Source organism: Microtus ochrogaster, chromosome 15, assembly GCF_000317375.1.
Source record: "Microtus ochrogaster isolate Prairie Vole_2 chromosome 15, MicOch1.0, whole genome shotgun sequence".
In the NCBI taxonomy this organism is placed as follows: domain Eukaryota; kingdom Metazoa; phylum Chordata; class Mammalia; order Rodentia; family Cricetidae; genus Microtus; species Microtus ochrogaster.
In genome coordinates, this window is record NC_022017.1 from 14,786,321 (window position 1) to 14,809,815 (window position 23,495).

At 54.5% G+C, this 23,495-nt stretch overlaps 3 protein-coding genes across 6 annotated transcripts in view; 2 read left to right on the forward strand and 1 right to left on the reverse strand.

Moving 5' to 3' along the window:
• The first annotated feature begins 1,536 nt into the window (after positions 1-1,536).
• Positions 1,537-10,610, forward strand: Sox10 (SRY-box 10). The gene is made up of 4 exons (XM_005354207.3): positions 1,537-1,745; positions 2,211-2,716; positions 6,661-6,929; positions 8,859-10,610. The coding sequence occupies exons 2-4, from the start codon at positions 2,289-2,291 to the stop codon at positions 9,560-9,562; spliced, it is 1,401 nt and encodes a 466-aa protein (XP_005354264.1). The 5' UTR covers positions 1,537-1,745; positions 2,211-2,288; the 3' UTR covers positions 9,563-10,610.
• A 2,841-nt stretch (positions 10,611-13,451) lies between these two features.
• On the reverse strand, positions 13,452-22,670 carry Polr2f (RNA polymerase II subunit F). The gene is made up of 5 exons (XM_005354208.2): positions 22,564-22,670; positions 20,146-20,215; positions 18,059-18,189; positions 13,838-13,909; positions 13,452-13,619 (listed from the first exon to the last, which is right to left on the reverse strand). Exons 1-5 carry the CDS (start codon positions 22,581-22,583, stop codon positions 13,529-13,531), a joined length of 384 nt encoding a protein of 127 aa, XP_005354265.1. The 5' UTR covers positions 22,584-22,670; the 3' UTR covers positions 13,452-13,528.
• A 95-nt stretch (positions 22,671-22,765) lies between these two features.
• C15H22orf23 (chromosome 15 C22orf23 homolog) overlaps positions 22,766-23,495 on the forward strand; it is a 7,166-nt gene continuing 6,436 nt past the window's right edge. The window contains exons 1-2 of one of the 4 annotated variants that reach the window (XM_026782482.1): positions 22,778-22,841; positions 23,004-23,115. In XM_026782482.1, the coding sequence (XP_026638283.1) occupies positions 23,013-23,115 (103 nt within the window). In that variant the 5' untranslated portion in view covers positions 22,778-22,841; positions 23,004-23,012. Of the gene's footprint in view, positions 23,116-23,495 lie in introns of all 4 variants that reach the window. The other 3 variants (XM_013348795.2, XM_005354210.3, XM_026782483.1) reach the window with 3 other exon arrangements.

Here is a 23,495-nt window from a genome sequence, read left to right on the forward strand (position 1 = left end):
GGGCGCTGTTAAAAAGCTTTTTATGTGTGTGTGCGTTAATCACATGATTGCCGTTCACCTGTATTTCGAACAAAGACAGCTCACTGTTTCAAGGCCCCGAACAAGAGTCTGGGCACAGGGAAGAGAAGGGAGGCGGGGGGGAGGAGGGTTGGCAGCGCCGGGGGTGGCGTCGAGGAAAACTGGGGGGAGATTGTCCAAGGCCAGTGAGCGAGAGAAAGAGAAAACCCTTATCAAACTCCTAATTCACTGGGCTCTGCAGCCCCAGACACACTGGCCCAATTGTCTGGCTGGTTGTGTGTGCGCAAGCATGTGTGAGTGTGTGTTACCAATGTCTGCCACCCCCTCGACATGCCTTTGCCCTGTGTGACTATCTCATTGTGTTCCACTATCCACCCTGGGGCCGTCCCTAGTCATGAGGCCTTGATTCTCCAGACCCCAGTTCCAGCCTGACTCCAGACAGTACCTATTTGGTGTGGGCCCAGGACCTTGCCCAGCTAAGAGAGACAGAGAAGCCACATATTGTCACTGGTGTGACCCAGGCTCCTCTGCTTGTCCCTCTGTGGGAACCCTAGTTCTGCCTAGCCACTCAACCAGGAAAGGCTGCCTTTGCTGAGAAGAGAACGGGACAATAGCCTATGGAGGTGTGACCAAGGAAAGGGATGAGGGGAAGGGACCCTGGGGCGGTGGGCAGGAAGAACAAAGGATGAGAGTGAGGGGCAGAGGAAAGGGGGGTCAAAGGCAGGGCAGTTCCTTTCCAGTGTGGGACAGTGAGGGACTTCATGACATCTAGGGCTGGGACTCTCCCATTCTTCCCTGTCCCAGGAGAGGAAGAGATCAGTGTGGGAGTGAGACCCCAAAGTCCTCCATGTCCCCTTGAAGAGGACCCTCTCCCACCCGGCCTCAGCCTCCTGTGTCTCTCTACCTTGGGCAGGTCTACCTTTCTGAAGGCTGCTATCTAGAGAGAGGGAATTATGGATTGAACCTGGGTATATGTACATACGGGGCAAAGGTTGTTCAGCTGCGGACCTCCTTGTCAGGACCTCTGACTGTATACACTGAGAGAGAGCAGGAGAGGGTGACCGAGGCCATCTGGCAGCGGTCCCTAGCACACAGTGGGACTCAGTAGGATTTCTTAAATCAAGCAACACAGGCTGCCACCCTTTGAGATTACCAGCTTTCCTCACATCTCCCCCTAGTCCTTTGTCAATAGCCCATGCCACTACCTGCGGCAGAGGTCTAGGGTCCCAGGCAACAGGTTCTGACTGCGCCACCTGCATCTCTCCCTTCCCAGATGTAAAGTGCCCCGACTCTTACACCAGCTGCCCAAACCCAAGCTTAGGCCAGGGAGACGGGCCTAGGCAGCAGTGCCGGCAGGGCTTTGGGGGGGGGGGGGAGCTGGGCAGAGTAGAGGCGTCCTGGGTGTTGGGGATGAAGGCAGCGCTGGAGGCTCCACCTTCTGCCCTTCCCTCCCTCCTTTCCCCCCTCCCCTCCCCCTCCTTCCTTCCCCAGCCGTCTGCAGCGGCTCAGTCGCTCAGTCAGTCTCGGGCTGTCCAGCCAGGGTGTTTGGTGGTGAGGATTCAGGCTCCGTCCAGACGAGGCTGTGGCCTGAGGCTTAGGGCCCCCCAGCCCCTCCCTCCCAGTCCATCAGTGTCAGCCCCCCCAGCCCCGACCTGGACCGCACACCTTGGGACACGGTTTTCCACTTCCTCAGGACGAGCCCCAGACTGGAGGAGAGGTCTGAGGAGGTGAGTGCGCACCGCTCCCCTGGGCCAGGACTGCTATCATGGATCTGGGTCCCCCCAGTTTAGGGTGGGAGAGGCTGACACCCCACAGGCAGGCAGGCATCCTCCCACCCAGCTTCCTTAGACTGTCAGGGCAGACGAGGGGAAGGAGAGTTGAGAGAAAAGGTGGGAAATTCCAGGGGCCCGGATTAGAGTCGAATAAAGGGTCCGTTTTTCTTCCTTTCCATCAACAAACCTCCACCCAAGAGGAGGTTTAAGGAAAAAACCCACCCACACCTAGAGACGGTTGGGATCAGGGGGTGGGAAGATATAGAGGCGGGACGCACCCACTTAGGGTCTGGCATGTGCGCGGGCCCAGGCCCGAGTGGATTTAGAGCGGGCAAAGAGGGCCGCCACCTCGGGGCTACATCCGCGTCCAGCCTGGGGTGGCGCACGGCGCCTCTCCATCGCGCCCTCCTTCCTGTCCAGGTGGGCGTTGGGCTCTTCGCGAGGACCCCGGCGGTGGGCCTGGGGGAGGCGGCCGAAGCGGCGGCGGCCGGGAGCGACATGGCCGAGGAACAGGACCTATCAGAGGTGGAGCTGAGCCCTGTGGGCTCCGAGGAGCCCCGCTGCCTGTCCCCTGGCAGCGCGCCGTCGCTGGGACCCGACGGCGGCGGCGGTGGCTCGGGCCTGCGAGCCAGCCCGGGGCCCGGCGAACTGGGCAAGGTCAAGAAGGAACAGCAGGACGGCGAGGCAGATGATGACAAGTTCCCTGTGTGCATCCGCGAGGCCGTCAGCCAGGTGCTCAGCGGCTACGACTGGACGCTGGTGCCCATGCCCGTGCGTGTCAATGGCGCCAGCAAGAGCAAGCCGCACGTCAAGCGGCCCATGAACGCCTTCATGGTGTGGGCACAGGCGGCGCGCAGGAAGCTGGCCGACCAATACCCGCACCTCCACAATGCCGAGCTCAGCAAGACGCTGGGCAAGCTTTGGAGGTGAGCCCTGCCCCGCCCCAGCCCAGCAGGCCCTAGCTTCGTGGGCATTAGGGCTAGCCTGGGGCCCCAGAGTAGGATCGCCCAGGCCCCTCTCCTAGGGGAGGCCAACCATCTCTTTAGAAGACCAGATTTGGTAACCTTGCCCACCCATCTACCCAGATTGTTCCTGGGGGACCCCTCGGGCTGCTCTCCCTGGAACTCAGAACCCCAGTGGCCTAGGCTGGGGCCACTATCCTGAGATGGCGGGCGGGGAGGCGCCCCCTCGTGGCTGGAATTCTGTGGGTGGTGGGCAGGGAAGATAGCGTGGTGGGACGCTCTGATGACTTCCACTCAATCCCACATTCACACATTTGGGTGCCGCTGCCACCCATTTCAGTGGTCAGGAGAGTGTGGGAAACTCTGGGAGAGAATTGGTCTTGCTGTAGAAGCTGCGACACTGAAGCAGCCAGACGGAGAACTTGTGGGGAGGAGGGGTTGCAAGGAAAACAAGAAACCCAGAGAAAGCAGAGTTCCCTGCTCCAACAACCCTGGGAGAGCTTCCTGACCCCAGCCTCTGCACTGAGGGCTTCCTTATTCCCAGGACAGGGCACACAAAAAGAGGCCTTCCCGTCCAGCTATGTCCCCGAGACACCAAACTACTCCCTCTTTTCCACTTTCTCCAGCTTTGGCGCCATCTTCCCTCCCTGGGCTCCACCCAATGGTTGAGCAACCTCTTCCCCAAGCTCAAGAACTAGAGCTGAGCACCCTAGCCAGGAGGAAGCCTGCTTCCTGCCAGGGTCCCTCAGAACCCTAGGCTGCCTAAGCTGGTCCTCAAGCCTCTGGGGCAACATTTTCCCAGGGATCAAATTTGACCTTTGTGCTCACCTGGCCAGTCCCAGATGTGTGGAGCACCCCTTCACGCCACGGGCACCCTGGGTCAGGTTCAAAGGGAACAAGGGCTCCAGTAGGAGCTAGATTGTGAAGTCACCTGATCCCCACTGGACTTTCCAAGAGACAGGCCCAAGAGGCAGTCTTGGCTACCTGGGTCAGTCAGCGACAGAGTCCAGTCACCAATCCTTGTCAGAGGCATTCCCCACATTCTCTCTGGTGACAGAGGTCACACTTGACCCTCTGGAGTGGTCTGGAGTGGGCAGAGAACAGGAAAATGGAAGGGGCTCCATGCTTGAGGAGACTTGGGGTCTGTTAGAAGAGCCAGCTCCTTCCACTTTGTTGGCCTGGTGTGAAGACCACAGGCCTTGAAGTAGCAGAAGAAGCAAACCGTTCCCTAAGAACAGAGCCATCCGCAAGTAGCTTCCTGACCTGCGCTTGCCATGTGCTTGTTGAAGGCCCGGCACCCCTCCCCCAGCTTCCTCAGCCCTGACCAAGCAATAGCTGGACACCCAGCCACTATGAGCCCAGAGCCCAGCTCTGCTCAGGGAAGGCAGTGGCGGCTAACTCCTTTGTCCAAGGTCCGTCTAGGCGTGTAATAGCACTGAGAGATGGACCCCCCAACTCTCCAACCACCATCTGTTGCCAGGGTTTATGGAGTCCCTCCATTGTCCCTGTCTCAATTCCCACTTTAGAACCCTCGACTTAGTCCCCTTCAGGCAGACTCATCCCTGGCTACCACTCAGACTGTGCCCACAGCGTTCCACCTGGAGCAGGTGAGGCAGGAGAGCCCGGATGGCCGAAGACCACCCCAGGGATGGGAAGTGGCAAAACAATGCCAGGGAGCCAAGACTGTGTCAAGGGGAGGTGGCTGCTTAGGCCCTGGATGGGGGTCCTCAGGAAACCAGAATGTGGGCTGAGCTTGCCAGTTGCTCCAAGGGTTTGAACACACTTTTTCCAAGCTCATGCCTCTAAGGACATTAGGATCATAGATGGTTGGGTCGACAGAACTGAAGAGCAGCCTAAAACACAGACTGAGGAGAGAGCTGTGCATGAGTCTGGGATCAATGCACTTGAACACAGGTCTTGGGTGGCCGTGTGAGCACTTGGCACACTAAACTTGGCTGCCATCTGGGGAGGAACCATGACGTGCTGACCTGTGGGATGTTCGGTCCTGTTTAACCTGTACAGAAAGAACAGTCCAAGCCAGGAAACTGGGACCAGGCTGCAGCCGAGCTCCTCCTATAGGGCCCTCATTGGCCTCTCCTGCCTCAAGTCGCACAGACTCTTACCCACATGTTGGCCTGGCAGGAGGACACATAGAACAGCGGCCAGTGCCCCACTAGGAGCTGCCCCACCGGGCTGGAAATCAGCCTCCCTTCTCCTTCCACCCATTACAAACCAAGAGGCAGGTAGAAAGAAAGGGAGCAAATGAGGACCAAGCTGGCCCGGGGCTGGGGGGGGGGGCAGTGGAGAAGGGTAGCTCTGAATGTGAGGGTTTGTACAGGAGGAAAGGGTGGCTTTGGAGATGGTGTAGGGTGGATGAGGAGTCCTGCGCAGAGTTGGCTAAGATTGGCACGAGCACCACGGCTCCCCCGGGTTTCTGTTAGGGCTGACTGGGTACAGTGCGGCTTGGGGGGTGATGGTAGACTCCAGTGTCGTAATCTTCCTGCACTTCTGCTATATGAGGCCCTCTCCCACATTTCTTGCCACTTCTTGGTGATTTCAGGTTGGCAGCCAGGCAGGGGACACTGAGAAGGATAGGAGAGACTGTCCGGTGTCACCAGCCACCCCAGGAGCATCTGTGCTGGGTCCATGCTGACAGGACCCCACCATTCTGCTCTGTGGTTCTTTCTAAGACCTAACTTGGGGTCTCTACCTATCCAGAGAGTGTACTAACTCTAATGGAGTCTGGCTCAGCTTGAGGGTCCCTTGGGGAATGCTGGCAGGGTACAGGGCAGACCAGGAGGCTAAGCTGCAAAGGAATGCTGCTGCTGGCTAGAAAGTGCCTGGCATAACCATCCCGGAGAGGGGGCTTGGTCTTCTGTTGCCTAGGAGAAGAGGGCACCAATTGGGTGTGCTGGAGGGAGAAAAACCCTTAAAGTGGACCAGTGGTCCCTGTGTCTGGAGTCTATGGATCTGTTCTTTCCCCCTATTTAAGGTGCCCCACCCTGTCTTCCTTACCCTGGGGCAGGCAAGTCCTGGTACCCTCCACACACAACTTTTACCTGAAGCTGGAGTGGAATGGGTGGGGTACTGCCATGAGGTCTTCTCCATGTCATGAGGGCTGGCCTCAGTCTGTCCCAGAGTCTGGGAAGAGACCCAAGATTCCTCTACCTTCTGTCACTCCCAGGTCCAGACACAAGATCTCTCTCTGGAGACAGTGCCCCCGTACTGAAGGGACTCACACCTAGAACACTCAGCCCCACCACATAGAAATTTCACCAAATCATTTTTCTGGACTTGAGGATCTACCCTTGGGCTGTCCCGTGCAGCTCCTCCCCAGGCACCGTCAGAGTAGCCCGTTTCCTCTAGGTCCCCCCTCCCCAGGCCCAGGCACTTCGTGTATTTATATATATTTCTGGTGACCCCACACCCAGGTGAAGTAGGTGTTATCATCCTCGTTTTGTAGGTGAAGAAACCCGGACTCAGAGAAGTAACTTGTGCAAAGTCTGGCACACAGCTAGTAAGTAGCAGAGACTGGGTTCCTCTACAGCCGTGTGCTTCTGTCTGCACGCCTCCAGGTGTGCGCCAGGGAGCTCGCCCTTCAATGGGGCTTCAGTAACAGGACCGACTTCCCTCTGCTCGCACTGACACCTGCCCCTTGTAACTCCTTTTTGACCGCACGCTCAGAGGCTGGTGGCTCCTGCTGTCCTCTAGCCACTGAGAGGTAGGGGACAGAGATGACAACCACCTCAGGCTGGGGCTCCTTGGTCTGACATTTTCTGGGAGCTAACCACAGGGCAGAGTCCTACATTGGGCCTGCCCTCTGGGTTCCCCATCCCAGAAATGAAGTTCAGAGGGAAGATCGCCCGGGTGCCCCAGCACTCACTAGCTCTGGTGTCCTCCACCTCCAGGCTGCTGAACGAGAGTGACAAGCGCCCCTTCATTGAGGAGGCTGAAAGGCTCCGCATGCAACACAAGAAGGACCATCCCGACTACAAGTACCAACCTAGGCGGCGGAAGAATGGGAAGGCAACCCAGGGGGAGGCAGAATGCCCAGGCGGGGAGGCTGAGCAAGGAGGGGCTGCTGCCATCCAGGCCCACTACAAGAGTGCCCACCTGGACCATCGGCACCCGGAAGAAGGTTCCCCCATTTCAGACGGGAACCCAGAGCACCCTTCAGGTGAGTGCTGGGTCGGGAGCTACCAGTGTGCTATTGGCAGAGCTGCAGTGGGGTTGGGAGAAGCCAGGCAATGGAGAATTCCCTAGCCTGAGCTGAGATCTGGGAAGGGCTGGCCAGGGGTGCAGCTCCTCCAGCTGGAGGACAGAACCCGGAGGCAGCTCAGTGGGGATTCTGGTGCTTTTGAGAAACAATTGATCAAAAGCCAAAAAACAAACAACAAACAAACAAAAAAGACGGGTGGTGGTACCTCTAATGGAGGCAGAGGCAGGTGGGTCTCTGAGTTCGAGGCCAGCCTAGTCTACAGAGTGAGTTCCAAGACTATGCAGAGAAACCCTGTCTGGAGAAACCAGAGGTAAGAGGCAGGCAGGGTGAGTGATCAAACATGGGTGGAGAGGAAACCACTGCCTCTTCCGGCTCCTGCGCTGGGGTGATGCTGAGCACATGCCACGGAGGGGCCTATGTGGCCCATTCCTATTTACTTCTCCCTAAGGATGCGAGCTGACACTGAGCGTGCCAGGCTGCCTTGCGTGTGTGGATCCCTTCCACCAGCCAGTCAGCCTAAAATGCTGTGGTAAGGTGAGCAACTCCTCACCAGCGTCCTGCAGTTGAGGAGACAGGAAAAAGAGCCTGCTCCTCAGCTGAGGTCTGAGCCCAGGTGGTGGGACTCTGCGGGCGATGTTTCGCTTGCGTTCCTCATGAGCAGAGCACCAGTGTGACGTGCAGGAAGTGCTCAGAGTAGAGAGCTGCTCTGGCTTCAGCAGACAAGCCAAGTTCTCATTGTGTCAGGTACCAGGAGCCACCAGGAGAAGCCCATGGTCCCTGGCTTAGGAGCCTATAGTCTAGAGGAGGAGTAGGGATGGAATCGAGTGAATGACATACAGGAAGAAACTAGCATAGGAAGAGCCTCTTTGAGACTCAGGCAGCAGCATCTATCTGTCCAGGAATCATACGACTCCAGGATGTAATCACAGTAGGCTCCCCGAGATGCAGTAGCTAGGCTCCCTGGTCTCATCTCCCCAAGATGTGGTACCTAGGCTCCCTGGTTTCATCTCTGCTTTACTGACAAACTGCTTAAAGGAAGATTGAGGGTTTTCCCGGGGTCACACAGTGAATGGCAGAGCCAGAATTCAAGCCTTGGTAGGTCTCCTGAAGTCCGCAGCCCTTGGCTAATGAAGGACTTGGCACTGCCTCCAGTGTGATGGCCGAGGTACGATCTGCCCCGGCAGCTGCTGGCCTTACAATGCTGTGCCGTGGATTTGCTTCTCTGTGCTGAGATGCTCGGTCCAGTCACCTTCCTTCCATGTGATCTCATCATCGGAGCCCCTTTGAGACTCCCCCAAATCCCTGAGACAGCAGGTGGCTTCCTTCTCTCACCCCTCAGTCCTTTGCATGCGCCTTCACACAGGGCCCACTGCTCTAGAACCCTGTAGGGGCTCTTATCTCTCCGTGGCTACAAGCTTTTGGAGACAGGGCCCGATTTTATTTCCATTTCTTCCTAGGATCTGGCACACCTGGCCTGGCACTTAGCAGTGCCTGAGCATTTGCTGAGATGTGTGGATGAGAAAGTTAACAGACAAAGACAAGGGGGCCAGCAGGGCAGGGAGTAGCCAGGCCTGGGGTTGTATTGCTGAGGTAGTAAGAGGTAACAGTTCAAAGTAGACAGGGAAAGTGACCAGCAGATGTCAAGGGTGCTCTGAAGAGCAGGCAGGGCCCAGGACGATAGCCCAGCATGACCCGGTAGGCTCAGCCGTTAGGCAGCATGTCTGGTCTTAGTGGTCAGCATCCTGTTGCCTGGAGATGAGCCACGAGGCCTTCTAGGGTCCATTTGCCTCTAACCTGCTCATTCTCACCTCTCTCTCTCTCTCTCTCTCTCTCTCTCTCTCTCTCTCTCTCTCTCTCTTTCTCTCTCTCTCTCTCTCTCTCATCCAGGCCAGAGCCATGGCCCTCCCACCCCTCCAACCACCCCAAAGACAGAGCTGCAGTCTGGCAAGGCAGACCCCAAAAGGGATGGGCGCTCCTTGGGGGAGGGCGGGAAGCCCCACATCGACTTCGGCAACGTGGACATCGGAGAGATCAGTCACGAGGTAATGTCCAACATGGAGACCTTTGATGTGACTGAGCTGGACCAATACCTGCCACCCAATGGGCACCCAGGCCATGTGGGTAGCTACTCAGCAGCTGGCTACGGGCTGGGCAGTGCCCTGGCTGTGGCCAGTGGACACTCTGCCTGGATCTCCAAGCCACCAGGTGTGGCTCTGCCCACGGTCTCACCCCCTGGTGTGGATGCCAAAGCCCAGGTGAAGACAGAGACCACAGGCCCCCAGGGACCCCCACACTACACTGACCAGCCGTCGACTTCCCAGATCGCCTATACCTCCCTCAGTCTGCCCCACTACGGCTCCGCCTTCCCCTCCATCTCACGCCCCCAGTTCGACTATTCTGACCATCAGCCCTCAGGACCCTATTACGGCCATGCGGGTCAGGCCTCTGGCCTCTACTCAGCCTTTTCCTACATGGGGCCTTCTCAACGGCCCCTCTATACGGCCATCTCTGACCCCAGCCCCTCAGGGCCCCAGTCCCACAGTCCCACACACTGGGAGCAGCCGGTATATACGACTCTGTCCCGACCTTAGAGGGGGCCCTGCCACCACCAGTCCCCACCTTCCCCCAGCCTGTGTGCCCCGCTCCCCATCAGCCTCAGGCCTGGCAGGGGCAGTAGGGGAGGCTGAGAGGCCGACAGCAGCTGGGGGTTTCTGCCAGCTCCTGCCCTGATGCCCTCCACCTACCCCAGCTCGGGAGGCCCAGCCCTGACTGAGCTGGCAGGGGAGGACTTGATGGCTGCCCCAGACTGAGGGTGAGGGACCACCTGCCCCTAGAAATGACCCTCTACCCCAGGACCTGAGAAGTCCTGCTCACTCCTTCAGGGAGGTCGGAAGCATTAGGGTGGGAGGCCTCACTCCCGTTTCCTCCTTAGAAAGCAAGGGGCTCAGAGGCCCAAGCACCGCTGTGTCACAGTGTCTGAGAGACAGGCTGCCAGGGACCTGCCTCAAAGTCTAAAGCTGGCTGTCCTGTCCTGAGGACTCATTGGGGACAGCTCTGAACAGCTTTGTGGGGCGTAGGCTGGGATACTCCCTGGAAGCGCCTGTCTTTTCAATGGCCCCCACACCTGGACACAGGAAGGAACTGGCAGAGGTCCTCAGATTCAATTCTGTGTCAATAACCTTGTCTATCTAACTGAGGAGAGCCCCACGTTCTTCCCTACCACCTCCCACACCTCAAGGCCCACCCCAAGTGAGGAGGCAGGGGCTCCCGGAAAGCCAGAGGCCACTCAGCCAGTCTTCCTCTCGCCTCCTGAGTGTCAGCCTCAAGTCCCCAGGCTCAGAGTTAGTGCTGCACAGGCCCTAGTCCCAGAGCCCAGCACCCAGGCTGCTGGCAGCAGGCTGGACACTAAACCCCTGCGTGTACATTCCACCCTCGCCCTGTGCCCTTCGCTCCAGAGATACCTTAATAAAGAACGTAGCTCTGTCTCCCCAGTCCACATGTAACACATCGCTGCCCCTTATTTATCTGCATAGTCGCCATGCTCCCGCCCCTCCTCCAGCCACCCCAGTCCCCATTAACTTGCATTAAGCACTCCGAGTAATAAAATCAAAACTTCCGGTCGCCTGCTTGGTGGCCTGACCTGGCCTGTCTCTTGGTCTCTTACCCCCATACCTGTGCTTCTTCAAAGGTTTTCTGGGAGCAGCCAGGACAGTGCAAAGGTGAGCGATTCCTAGGGTCTTTCTCCCCTGACCTGGGGATGGTGGGTCCATAGAATGTGTGGATGGACCTTCTGTGGCCACACTTCTCCACCCATCGCCTCCCCCAGTGCACAGACACACACACACACGAGACTAAGCGAGAGAGCCCACGCTAGCTATCACAGCAGCAGGTTTGTCTAAGCCAAGCAGCTCCATCCATTTGTGCCCACCCCCCAAGAGTTTGTCCTCAGTAGTGGCCGTGACCTATGCCACTGCCAAGCTCACCTCACCAAGGTCAAGGGGAATCTCTACCAAGTTGCTATGACAAGAAGTGCCAACGGCCACACATCTCATTGCAGCAAAGCTCCTAGTGTGCCCCCAGTTGCTGGCTTTGCCAGGACATATGTAAGGATGCACGTACATCCATTAGGCCTCCGAGGGAGTGGCTCCCGTTGCCTGGTGCTTTGTGAAAGTGGTGCCCTCCCGACAGCACGTGCCCTGAACCACTCTCCAAGGTCTACTGTTCCACATCATCCCCCCATCTCCATCAGTCCCTGAGCGGGTGGGTACCGGGAACACGACCCACCATTCCATCTAGACACTGTAACCACTAAGCTCTCTTGGTCACCTCCCCCAAACCACTGGCTCCTTTGAAGCCTGGTATATGAAACCCTTGCTCTTTTTAACAATATCGAATGCAGCATCAGACCACCCAAACTACATGGAAGCTGTATTTTTTTATTGGGCTTTACTAGATCTTTACCTGTTGGACGACGTGACCCGTTGCTCCACCTTTATTAAATCTTGGGGCCTAGCTTCCCCTGAGCTAAGTCCGAGCATATGCATCTACATACTTGATTATCTTCACTGAAGACACTAGGCTGGGATACAAGGGGTAGGCTGGGGGCCTGCATATGCCCGAGTGCCCCTCCTCATCAGCGCTCTTCCTCACAGACTACCTTCTTCACCCATCACAGGTGACAGGAGACTGCCGATTCCCTGGGGGAAAACAAGGGCTAGTGATTGGGGCATTCTCTACATCTACCAGACCAGGAACCATAGACAAATTTCCTCTCCTGGCTGCAGGTTTTCATCTTATGATACCAGCACTGTCAGACATGAAACCAACTCCAACCAAGTTTTCCTGCTGACGCTCACTTGCCCCTCTACTGAAAAGCAGGATATTTGTCCACTTCCGGTCTACATACTGCACCTGCTCTGATGGGGAACTGTAGACAAGCTGGCAAGATGGAGGGGCCCATGGGGGGGGCCTGTTAGCTCATGAGGTTGGTCATCCAGTCACCACTGGTGCAGGCGGCAGGGAAATGGCCATGGGGGAAGGCAAGTGGAAGCCAGCATTAGTGGGCTGTCCACATCCCTTGGAAGAGTTTGGATGTGCTCGGGCACAGCAGAGGCTCCAAAGCCAGGTGTTTCTTTAAATGGCTGAGGAGATGACCTTAAACCTAAGGAGACAGATTTGACAATGCAGGCAAGTGACAGACCCGGCCAGCTGAATGAGGTGCTTCCCAAGAGCAGAATTAAAAGGGGGATATGAAAAGCACCCTCTTCTCTGTCTCCTTACACCCTATCCCCTAAGGGTTAACGCCCCCTCCTACCCAAGCTCCAGCTCCCTTTAATCACATCTGATACTGAGCAGCCCAGCAGGGAACAAAGGCACCATTTAGAGAAATGGGCCAAGAGAGTGACCCCGCACTCTGGGGTGGCTGCCTGGATGCCGGCACAAAGGCGGCATTTCAGGGCTGAAATTTCAGCACCCAGCTTGATTAAAGGATTCCAGAGGCTTGGAGGAGGGTAGTAGGGTGCAAAGTCTGTGACTCCCAGAATTAACCACCATCCAAAGCAGTAAGCACCCTCCTACTCCTGTGGCCACACATCCTTCCCACCCTGACCAGGGTGCCTGGTCCCACGTGGCAATCCATGACTCCTTGGAGTTGCAGTGGACCAGAGGTCTTCCTTTTAATTATGCCAGAGTCCATGCCTTCTTTTCTAAAACAAATTCTTAGACAAGTCTCACGTAGCCCAGGCTGACCTTGAACTCACTCTGCGAGCCTCCTGCCTCCACCGTCCTGATCCCTAGCTCCACACACATCTCTGCCACAGGATGTGAAGGGATGGGAAGTGGAACACAGAAGAGGGACCCTTGCGAGTGAGCTCAGGCTGAACCCAAGAGCAAGCACATCATCCTAGCTCAAGTCTGAGAAGCAGAGGCACAAGGTGGCAGAGCAAAGAGATGGCCATGGAGGGCACTATGTGAACTGGCCCGGGACAGAGCTGAACAGGTGCTTAGTCCTTGTTCCAATTGCTGACTTGCCCAACAGGGCTCTGCCTGGGGACAGTGGGGGAATCACTGCACCCCCACACTTCCTGCTAGGGCACCACTCCTGAAAGGGGATCTGAGTCCTTGATAAGAGCTCCAGGCAGGTCCCTAGGAACAATGGCTGGCTTGATGAGACCTGCTCTGTGATACTCCTGAGAAGGGAGAAGCCCCTGCAGCCAGTCCCCACTGGAAAGGAAATTGGGGGTTTCCATGACAACCAGCTCCCTGGGCACAAAGACTCATCTGTCTGCTGAGAAGGCAGCTGAGGTGTCTCCCCTGCAGCAGCTTTCACTCTGGTGCATGGGGAGATAGAGGGAGGGATGGGAGGACCCACCGGGCCAAGTCCCTGGTGCTTCAGAAAGAGCTAACAGTCATAGGGCCACCTCGATGTGGGCCCGCTCTCTGCAGCAGGTGGCAGCACTGCAGACAGCAGGCACAGAGGGGTAGGAAGGACAAAGTTTATTATTTACATGTATAAAATGGGCATAGAAATGGCGCCCGGCACAGTCCAACAACGCTGCTCAGTCGGTGATGATGAGCTCGTCCACACCCCAGTCTTCATAGCTCCCATCTGGCAGGTAACGGCGAATGATGATTGGGATCTTCCGGGCCCTGTGGTGGGAAAGTCACAGGACATGAGGGCGGTGCCCCGGCTCTGCAGCAGGGAACAAGCGGGAAAAGCACATGTCACAGAAACCCCCTCCCTCATCTCGGGGGCTTGACTATGAACGAGCCAGAGATCTACAGGATCAAACACCAGCCTCCACAGACAGAGAGGCCGAGAGTTGCTGCCGCGCTCTGGAGGAAGGACCCCTGTCTGAGGGACTTACTTGAGTTCCTTCATGGCGATGAGCAATGGGTCTGTCTCCCCCTCCAACTCCACCATCACAGGGGCACACATCCTGCAGGGACAGACACGGGTTGGAGAGACAAGAAACAAGGCTCAGAGAAGGTGACTATGGTGTCCTGCTCCTCATCCAGCAAGGTCACTTAGGCAGGCAGCTGTGGTGGCAGAAGTATACAGGGAGCTACCACTAAGCAGAGAGAAGACCAGCAGACTGGATTAAATTGTGCCTCCAAAGACAAGATGTGGGTTTCTGTCCACATCCCAATGGTCTCATTTATTTATTTATTTTTAAATATTTATTTATTATGTATACAGTATTCTGTCTGTGTGTATGTCTGCAGGCCAGAAGAGGGCACCAGACCTCATTATAGATGGTTGTGAGCCACCATGTGGTTGCTGGAAATTGAACTCAGGACCTTTGGAAGAGTAAGCAATGCTCTTAACCTCTGAGCCATCTCTCCAGCTCCCAATGGTCTCATTTAAAAATGAAGATAATCCCTGCCTCACTGGGAAAACCAAAGACTAAAAGACTCCACACCACTCACTGTTCTCCACCTTGACATTCTCTGTTCATTTGAGGGGAGTCCCACTTTGACTTTTTTCTGGTGAGGAAACTGAGGTACAGAAAGGCGAGTAACCTACTCAAGGTTCAAACACACACAGGCAGAGAGGCAGAGTCTAGATGTGTTCCTAACCACTGTGCTATGACGTGCCCTATGAAACACACTAAAGTCATCTAACTGTAATGCTCCATCAGAAGAGGCCCTTCATTCTTACCACATCAGTCAAACCCACAGCCCTTCACAGCAACAACCCCAGAAGGGTCACATTCTCCCAGCCTGGCCCCCATCCACACACCCAAAACAAACTTTTATGCCTCCCCGCTCCCGTGTTCTTGAGTGTCCCCTACGTTCTTAAGTTAGTATGATGATAGTATCAGACAGAGGAGGGGCCTTTGTTCTGAGGGTGGGACCACTGTGAAGGCTTTATAAGAGGAAGAGAAACCCAAGCCAGCTTGCTTGGTCTCACCATGTGACCCTCTACCATGCTATGACACAGCTTGAAGTCTCACCAGGCGCAGGTGTCATGTTCTTAGACCTTCCAACCCCCAGAACTGTGAGCCAAATGTACGGAGCGAGGAACCTTCCCCAAGGATTCTGTCACAGCCACAGAAAAGAAGCTCAGGCGCCTGTCCATTCTGCACCATCTCTCCACAGCCTGAGGGCTTAGGTGTCCCCACTCCGGAAATGACAGTCTTCACTGCCTGTGAGTTTACATGTGCCATTCATGGCACCAAAGACACCAGATTACTGTCCACAGCAGACCATGAGCTGCTGGTGGCCCAGGACCACACATGGCCACTGTGAGGGCCCAGTCCCCAGCCAATGCTTGGCCCAAGCAGAGGCCCCAACACTAAACAAGGGGATGGCACCTCCAGTTCTGTGCCCTAAGAACAACTCCCCCGATCACCCTGGACGGGCTTATACCTATAAATCCAGGGCTACTGAGAAGCACACCAAAGCCAGGGCCCACGTCTTCTCTAGACAATCAGGACATACTTTTTTATTTATTTGTTTGTTTTTTCAAGACATAGTTTCTCTGTGTAGCCCTGGCTATCCAGGAACTCACTCTGTAGACCAGGCTGGCCTCAAACTCATAGAGATCTGCCTGCCTCTGCCACCTAAGTGTTGGGATCAAAGGTGTGCATACCACCATCACCGCCCAGCTTGGAACTGGAGGGATAGATGGTATGAGCCATCATGTGGATGGTGGGAACCAAACCTGTGTCCTCTGCAAGAGCAGCAAGTGCTCTTAATTGCTAGGCCATCTCTCCAGTCCTGGGAGAGACTTTCTCAGTAAGGGTTCTGAGGATTGTACCTTTAGAGCTGCCAGGTGACTCTAGGGCCAACCAGTTTGAGAGCAACACTGACTAGTTCATTACTAAATATTCTCATCTCTGCTACTCTCAAAAGCCTGAGATTTTCCCTAGAGCAGAAACCAAATGTCCTTCCTAAATAACAAAATGTCTCCAAAACTTGGGGTGTGGTTTAGCAATAGAACGTAAGGCCCCAGGTTTAGTTCCTAACACCAAGAAAACAAAAGAAACGCCCACTGCATACAAAGCCTTACAGAACATGTACGGCTGTATTGACCCGTCTGTAACACCCATTGGGATCAAAGGTGTGCACACCACCATCCATCACCGCCCAGCTTAGAACTGGAGGGATAGATGGTGTGAGCCATCATGTGGATGGTGGGAACCAAACCTGTGTCCTCTGCAAGAGCAGCAAATGCTCTTAATTGCTAGGCCATCTCTCCAGTCCTGGAAGACATGCATGGCTGTATTGACCTGTCTGTAACACCCACTGCATACAAAGCCTTACAGACATGCACGGCTCTATTGACCCGTCTGTAATGCCCACTGCATATAAAGCCTTACAGACATGCATGGCTGTATTGACCTGTCTGTAACACCCATTGCATACAAAGCCTTACAGACATGCACGGCTGCCCTGGCTGTCTGGGCCTGGGCTCCTCATACATAACAGGAGCACCTGCAGGGCATCTGTTCGTCAGTGTCCCTATCTATGGACATGCAAGTGCAAATGCGGGCTTCAAGTGACTGTCTTGTGCTGCAGCCACTACACATCACCACCCAGTTAGCAAGATGTGAGAGAATCAGCCACCAGGTGGTGCTAGTGGGCCAGACTGAACCCCATCAAAAGCTATCCAAGCAGGCATTTCAGCACCTAAGCAAAGGTTACCCATCCAGTGCGGATGTACAGGATCCAGCCTGGCTGTCCCTCACAACAGGCAGAGTGCCACCAGAGGGCATGGACCCCTCAGGGGAAGGTGCACTAAAGCCCCAAAGAAAAATATGACAGTCGGGTTGTCTTGGAGCCACAGAGATGCTCCTGACTCCTGAGATGCGTCCACTATTGGGGGGAGGGGGTTGCTTTGTTTTCATTTGTTTGGGTAGGTTTTTCTGTTGTGGAGGTGGTGGTTTGGGGCTTTTTGTTATTTTTTTGAGATGGCATCTAACTGTGTAACCTGGCTGTCCTGGAACACACTCCGTAGACCAGACTGGCCTTGAAGTCACAAAGATCCACAGGCTCAGCCTCCTGAGTGCTGAGATTAAAGACATGTGCTATCTCACAGGGCCAATTTTTTAATTAACTAATTAATTTAAGTGGCCACATGGAGACACTGAGTGCCATAACGGACAGTATGGGCCAATAGGACCGTAGTCCCTGAAGGTGGTTCTAACTTTACTCAAAGGAGCCAAGAGTGCAACCGTGCTAGAGAAGAGAAAGGTCCATTCCTGAGGAATGGCTGAAGACCACCTCGTCCACACACAAAACCCTTTATCAAGGCAACACCGCAGTTATCTTTCCCCAGGGCTGTGTGAACCTGTGAGGGGATGCAGACAGCCCTATGCCTCCAGCATGCAGGCCTCCACATACCCGGTGGTAGAATGCTCCGTTGGCTGTGTTTTCTCTAAACTCCCAGGTCTGTCCTGCAGCATCCGCCATTCTCCCATACCACCACGTCAGAAGTCCAGCAGTTTCTCTCAGGCTCAGGTCTCCCACTAGAGTTCCACTAACTCTGCCTCTTCCAGGTTACAGCAATCACTGATTGCCTGAGGCTGCCTGCCTACCGTCTAGACCCCAGAAGCCAATGCTGTTCTTAGGCTTTCCCAAGTGAAGGGCCCTGCCTACCTCACTGGGCTGGCCAGTCTCCCTCATAAAAGGAAGGGGTACAAGCCTGAAGGGCTACCATGGCCTTCCCTGAATTCATCCTTATCTCACTTCAGCAAACTGACAGGAATTATCTGAACTCAGGGCCTCACACGTGCTAGACAGACACTCTGCCACTGAGCTATGTCCCCAGATCCCTTTTCACTTCTAGCTTGAGATGGGGTCTTGCTAGTTGCCCAGAGTAGTGTTGAACCCATAGTCCAGGTGGGCCTTGAATCCATTCACCCACTGTTTCTGTCTCCTGAGTGTCTTCAATTACAGGTCTATGCCACCAGGCCTGACGAGGGTTCTTCCTGACACTTTTTTCCTGTGTGGTTACTTTTCATGGCCTATTGTTTACATTACACCACAGGATCCCTAAGCCCAGCACAATGCCTGGCACACAGGGGCTGGGCAGGATCAGCAGCCTGGGGCTCACGGTGAGGACAGCAAAGGGCAACACTTACGCGATCTGGAGTGCCCGGGTGCCCAGCACACGGGCTCGCTCGTACTTGGTCATGTACGGAGTGGTGATGCGCTTCTGGTTGGCCTGCGGTCGCTCACCAGAGGGGAGAATCTCAACATTCTCCTGACCTTCCTGGATAGAAGAAAACAGAGGGGACATCTCAGGATGAGTTTTGGGTCAGAGAGGAAGATGATGACAATGACCTCACCACCATCATTAACGCTTTCTAGATGTCAAGGACATCTACTAACACCCCATTCCTTACTACCCCGTGAGGAATAGGCGGGAATCATGGTCCCTATTCCAAGGGCTTCAAGAGCCAGCCAACCTGACCAAATTCTCCAAACCAGCAGTAAAGAAGACTGTGGTCAGAACTCCAGAGCCAGCTGCCACACTGAAAAGAAGGCTGGTCCTGTAAGTGATGAGCACACCCTAAATGGGAAGTTGCTCAAACACCAGATCTTTCACGGGTGGCAACTGAGTCAATGGGTCGAGTGGCAAGGACAGTCATGGTAAGAAGAAAGAGTCACCACCCATACTGAGCAACAACTTGCCACATATCTGTCCAGGCTAGCCCTGGGTTCCACCCTCCGCTCCATGCACACAAGCACACACACGCACGCACGCACGCACACAAGCACATGTGCACACACACACACCCCTGGGTTCCACCCTCCGCTCCACATACACGCACGCACACAAGCACACACACACATCTGGGTTCCATCCTCCGCTACACACACACACACAAACACACACACCTGGGTTCCACCCTTTGCTCCACACACATGCACACAAGCACACACATACACCTGGGTTCCATCACACACACACACAAATCATAATCCACCAGCACAGCCACAAATGCTGAGGTACTAAGCAAAGGGTTTGTGATAGAGTCTTGACCTAGAGGAAAAAACAGGCACGAGCACCAGCTGCTGCCAGGATCGTGCACAGCCTGTGACGAGAGTTTACAGGACTCTGAAACCAAGAATTCGAGCTTAGGGTATGGCTCAGACAGTAAAGAGCTTGCTGCCCAAACTGGAGGACCTAAATTTGAATCCTTAGTCTCCATGTAAGACTCTGGGTATATAACAGTGTGTGCATATAACCACAGAACCAGGAGGTAAGAAGAGAAAGATTTCTGGGGCTCACTGACCGACAGTCTAACTGACACAGTGAGTCCCAAGGTCAGGGAGATCCTGTCTTGAAAGAGAAGGTGAACACCATAAGAGGATGACAGCTGACAGCAGCCTCTGCCCCTCCACCGCACTACACAGGTGAGTGTACCGCACACAGACACGCAAGTGCACATGCACGAAAAACTATTTTTTTAAAAGATAAAAATTGTGGGGGCTGGAGAGATGGCTCAGCAGTTACGAGCACTAGCTGCTCTTTCAGAGGACCCAGGTTCAATTCCCAGCACCCACATGGCAGCTCACAACCATCTGTAGCTCTAGTTCTAGGGTAATCTGACACCAATACACAGAAAATAAAGTTAAATAAATTAAAAATAATAATGATAATAATAAAATAAAAACTGTTTGCCGAGTGCTTGCTACAGGCCCCGAGGTATTCGAAGTGTTTGGGGTAGAGCAGCAAATGAAAGGGAGCAAAGCTGCTTCCACCTGGGCCCACGCCTTATTCAGCACGCAGGCGGCACAGGCAGGCTGGTTGCTGTGAGCTAGAGGCCAGCCTGGTTTCAACAGCTCAGTTCTAAGCCTATCTACCAAGAACAAGTCTAAAAAAACCCATACATAATAAGATACAACAATCCCAAGACCAAGCTAAGGTCTAACTCATGCAAAGACCAAGAGTGTATCTGTGAACTGGGTAGTGGTGGCGCACGCCTTTAATCCCAGCACTCAGGAAGCAGAGGCAGGCGGATCTCTGTGAGTTCGAGGCCAGCCTGGTCTACAGAGCGCATTCTAGAACTGGCTCCACAGTTACTGAGAAACCCTGCCTGTATCTGTGGGAGACACGTCCCTGGAAAAGGGAACAGCGAAACCATTCGGCGACCATCACCCACCCCACTGTCTAGCGCCCGGCTGCAGTGCAAGAAGCTGAGGGCTGAGGGGGGCTACTGACCTCCTCGGCATTTTCCAAGTCATCTAGTCCTTCGTCCTCCTCCACATCGTCAAAGTCATCGCCATCAAAACTAAGCCAGAAGAAACAGCTGGTTAGAGCGTCACCTGCCAGAATCAGAGGCACAGCTCGGTGTATCGGCTGTGACGTAGGAGGGACCGCAAATCTCAATGAGGGAATCTTCGCTGTATGCCTTCAATCTTGTCCTGTCTGCCCCCCAATTCTGCTAGGACTTGTTCACCTCTGTTTCCCTCTCTATGAACTACTGTGGTCAGCTTGTAACATGTACTTTTCTGGTCTGAGAACTTTTTTTTTTCGGTTTTTCGAGACAGGGCCTGTCCTGGAACTAGCCCCGAACTCACAGAGCTCTGCCTGCCCCTCCTCCCTATGTGTTTGTGTATGTGAAATGTGAGTACGCACGAGTGTGCAGATGCCTGTGGAAGCCAGAAATGGGGTGTCAATTCCCCTGAAGCTGGTGTTGCTCAACACGATACCGGGAGCAGAGCTTTCACTCCCTGGGCAAGCAGCAGTGCTGGCAATCACTAAGCCATCCTCCAGTCACCAGTGCAGGACGAGCCCCATCGGAAGGGGGAAGCTATACATCTGTGAGTGTGATGCTACACTCCCGTACTCCTAGCATTTGGACAGTGGAGGAGGAGACGCAGGAGTTCAAGCCCAGCCTGGGCTATCTATATAGGGAGAGGCTATCTCAAGAACAAAAACAAAATTTACTTCAGGGCTGGAGGTGTCGCTCAAAAGTAGTGTATACACAGCATGCACGAAATCCCCAGGCATTAATTCCCAGCAGAGAACATTACCACCATCACCCTACCCCTGAGGTGAGATTACGACTGTGAAGAGAAGATAATCTAACCCAGGGGAGACTTCCACCACACCACAAGCTCTGCTCGCTGATTACCTTTTTTGTTTTGTTTTCAAGGCAGAATTTCTCTGTGCAGCCCTGGCTGTCCTGGAACTCCCTCTGTAGACCAGGCTGGCCTCGAACTCAGAGACCCGCCTGCCTCTGCCTCCCGGGTGCTGGGATTAAAGGCGTGTGCCAGTCAGCTTCACTAATGATCTTTTCCTTGCTAACTCCTCACTCTCACTCGTCTTCGTCCAACAGCTGGCACATCTGGCTCCTCCCTCCTGCTTCACACTTAGGGGGAGCGCCTCCTCAGCCTTTCCTGGGTTCCCCCTTTTCCCCAGTCACTCACTAGCCACCTCCTCTCTAGGGGTCCACACAACCCTGGTTGACACACACGTCTCTGCTTTCACTGTATTTTTCCTGCGTTTTGTCTGCTTGCTTCTGAGACAGCATCACTCTGTACACTATGTAACTCAGGCTGGCCTGGAACTCGCTACGCAGCACAGACTGACATCTGTTCACAGCAATCCTCCTGCCTTAGCCCCCCCAGTGCCAGGATTACAGGGGTAAGCCCACCATATCCAGCTTCTATTTCTGAGTTTTGAGAGCTACATCTATTTTAGGACTCCCATAGTTTATCTTCTCTTTTGACCTAACACATGCAGCCATCAGAAAATCCTCTTGGCTCTATTTTTAAACTATATCAGCAGCCAGGCATGGCGGCACACCCCTATAATCCCAGTGCTCAGGAGGCAAAGGCAGGCGGATCTCCGTAAATTTGAGGACAATCTGATCTACACAGTGACTTCCAGGACAGCTAGGGCCATGTAGACTGACTCTCTCAAAAATAAAAAAAAAAAGTAAAATATATCCAGGAGCTGGACATGGTAACATAGACCTATAAATCCCAGTGTTTTGGAAGTAGAGGCAGGTGGATTTTTTTTTTAGGTTTGAGGCTAGCCTGGCCTACACAGTGAGTTCCTGGACAGCCAAGGCTACATAGCTGAGACTTTCTCTCTCTCTCTCTCTCTCTCTCTCTCTCTCTCTCTCTCTCTCTCTCTCATGTGTATGTGTGTATGTGTATATGTGAATACCATCTCTCTCTCATAGGTGTCTGTGTGTTAAGTGTGAGTGTATACCAGGGGCCAGGCATAGTAGTTCACGCTTTAATCCCATAATTTGGAAGACGGATTACTAAAGTGGAACCACCTGGTATACAGTGAGATTTGGTCTCCAGATAAATAAAATAAATATATACCCAGAGTTCAGCCCACTTCTGGCCACCTATGTTACAAGCCCGCGCCTGCTCCCAGCCTCCCAGGCCATCTCTGGATTGCTTCTTCCTATTTCTACGACTACACGAACTACACCACCGTCATTCCCTTCCAGAAAGGGGGTGCCCAGAGGGCTTAACTCCGCACACTGTCCCGGGAGCATTGCTCCGCGAAGTAGGAAGTTCTCAAGACTTCACCCCCACAGACCCCGTAGCTAGGCTAGCCTGTGCTCCAAGGGCCCAGCTCGCACCACGAAGTCCTCCCCTCCGAGCCCGCGCTCACTTGTCTTCGTTGTCTGACATGATGCCTTCCCCGCACTGACGGCTCGGGACCGCACAAGAGTGAACCGCGCGCTTCAGTCGTCCCCGGCACGACCCGCGGTCTGCGCCTGCGCAGTGACCCAAAAGCAATCACTTCCGGGAGACAGCCAAGAACGAGACGGGAGTGCGCACGCGTGGGCGTGTACGCTAGTTACCATAGTAACCAGATGCGCTTGGTGCGGTCCCTAACAAACTGGCTTCCCCGAGGATCTCCTTCAGGAGGGCGCTGCCACGCTTAGGGTGAGCGCTCCGCCCGGGACCGTCCCGATGGGGACTGTGTTCACTGCACGGTCCGGAGCCGAGGGTTCGGGCACCAGCTTCTCAGATACCCAGGGTGCTGGCGATGAGAGGTCGGGACTGCGACGCGAGACGAGGGCTGGTCATTGCTTCTCTCCCTCCTAGGGCCCTCCCATGGCTTCACAGGAGAGGGTGGGCGCAGTGTCCAAAGGAACCGGGTTCCGGCGCTGCCCTAAGCAGGTCACTTACACGCCGGGGACCTGCGAGCTGCTCAGAGGTCAGTGCTTCACAGGAACAACGACAGGAGAGGTGGTGGTTTCTTTAAGAGACTGGAATTAAGAAAAGTTTAGGAGAGGACCAAAGTCCAAAGGACGGAGAATTTTGGGGTGATTAGCTCATCTTTTACATTGCACGTTCAATGAAACCTAACTTCTCCTCACCACAGTGAAAACTTCCAGTACCAAATCCAATTGCCTTCCCTGGGCTTAGCACAATATATAGTCAGTCTTATAGGCTTTTGGTTTCCCAGATATCACCTTTTAAAAAAAAAAAGATTTATTTATTTATTATGTATACAACATTCTGCCTCCAGATATGCCCGCACACCAGAGGAGGGCGCCAGATCTCAGTACACAGATGGTTGTGAGCCACCATGTG

What these genes read in the sequence shown, in the direction of transcription:
- Sox10 (XM_005354207.3), top strand. Translation starts at nt 2,289, where the DNA reads ATGGCCGAGGAACAGGACCTATCAGAGGTGGAGCTGAGCCCTGTGGGC. An exon ending in ACGCTGGGCAAGCTTTGGAG is followed by an intron (nt 2,717 to 6,660) that starts GTGAGCCCTGCC and finishes CTCCACCTCCAG; the next exon opens with GCTGCTGAACGAGAGTGACA. An exon ending in GAACCCAGAGCACCCTTCAG is followed by an intron (nt 6,930 to 8,858) that starts GTGAGTGCTGGG and finishes TCTCTCATCCAG; the next exon opens with GCCAGAGCCATGGCCCTCCC.
- Polr2f (XM_005354208.2), bottom strand. Translation starts at nt 22,583, where the DNA reads ATGTCAGACAACGAAGACAA. An exon ending in ACCCGGGCACTCCAGATCGC is followed by an intron (nt 13,910 to 18,058) that starts GTAAGTGTTGCC and finishes CTGTCCCTGCAG; the next exon opens with GATGTGTGCCCCTGTGATGG. An exon ending in ATCGCCATGAAGGAACTCAA is followed by an intron (nt 13,620 to 13,837) that starts GTAAGTCCCTCA and finishes TTCCCACCACAG; the next exon opens with GGCCCGGAAGATCCCAATCA.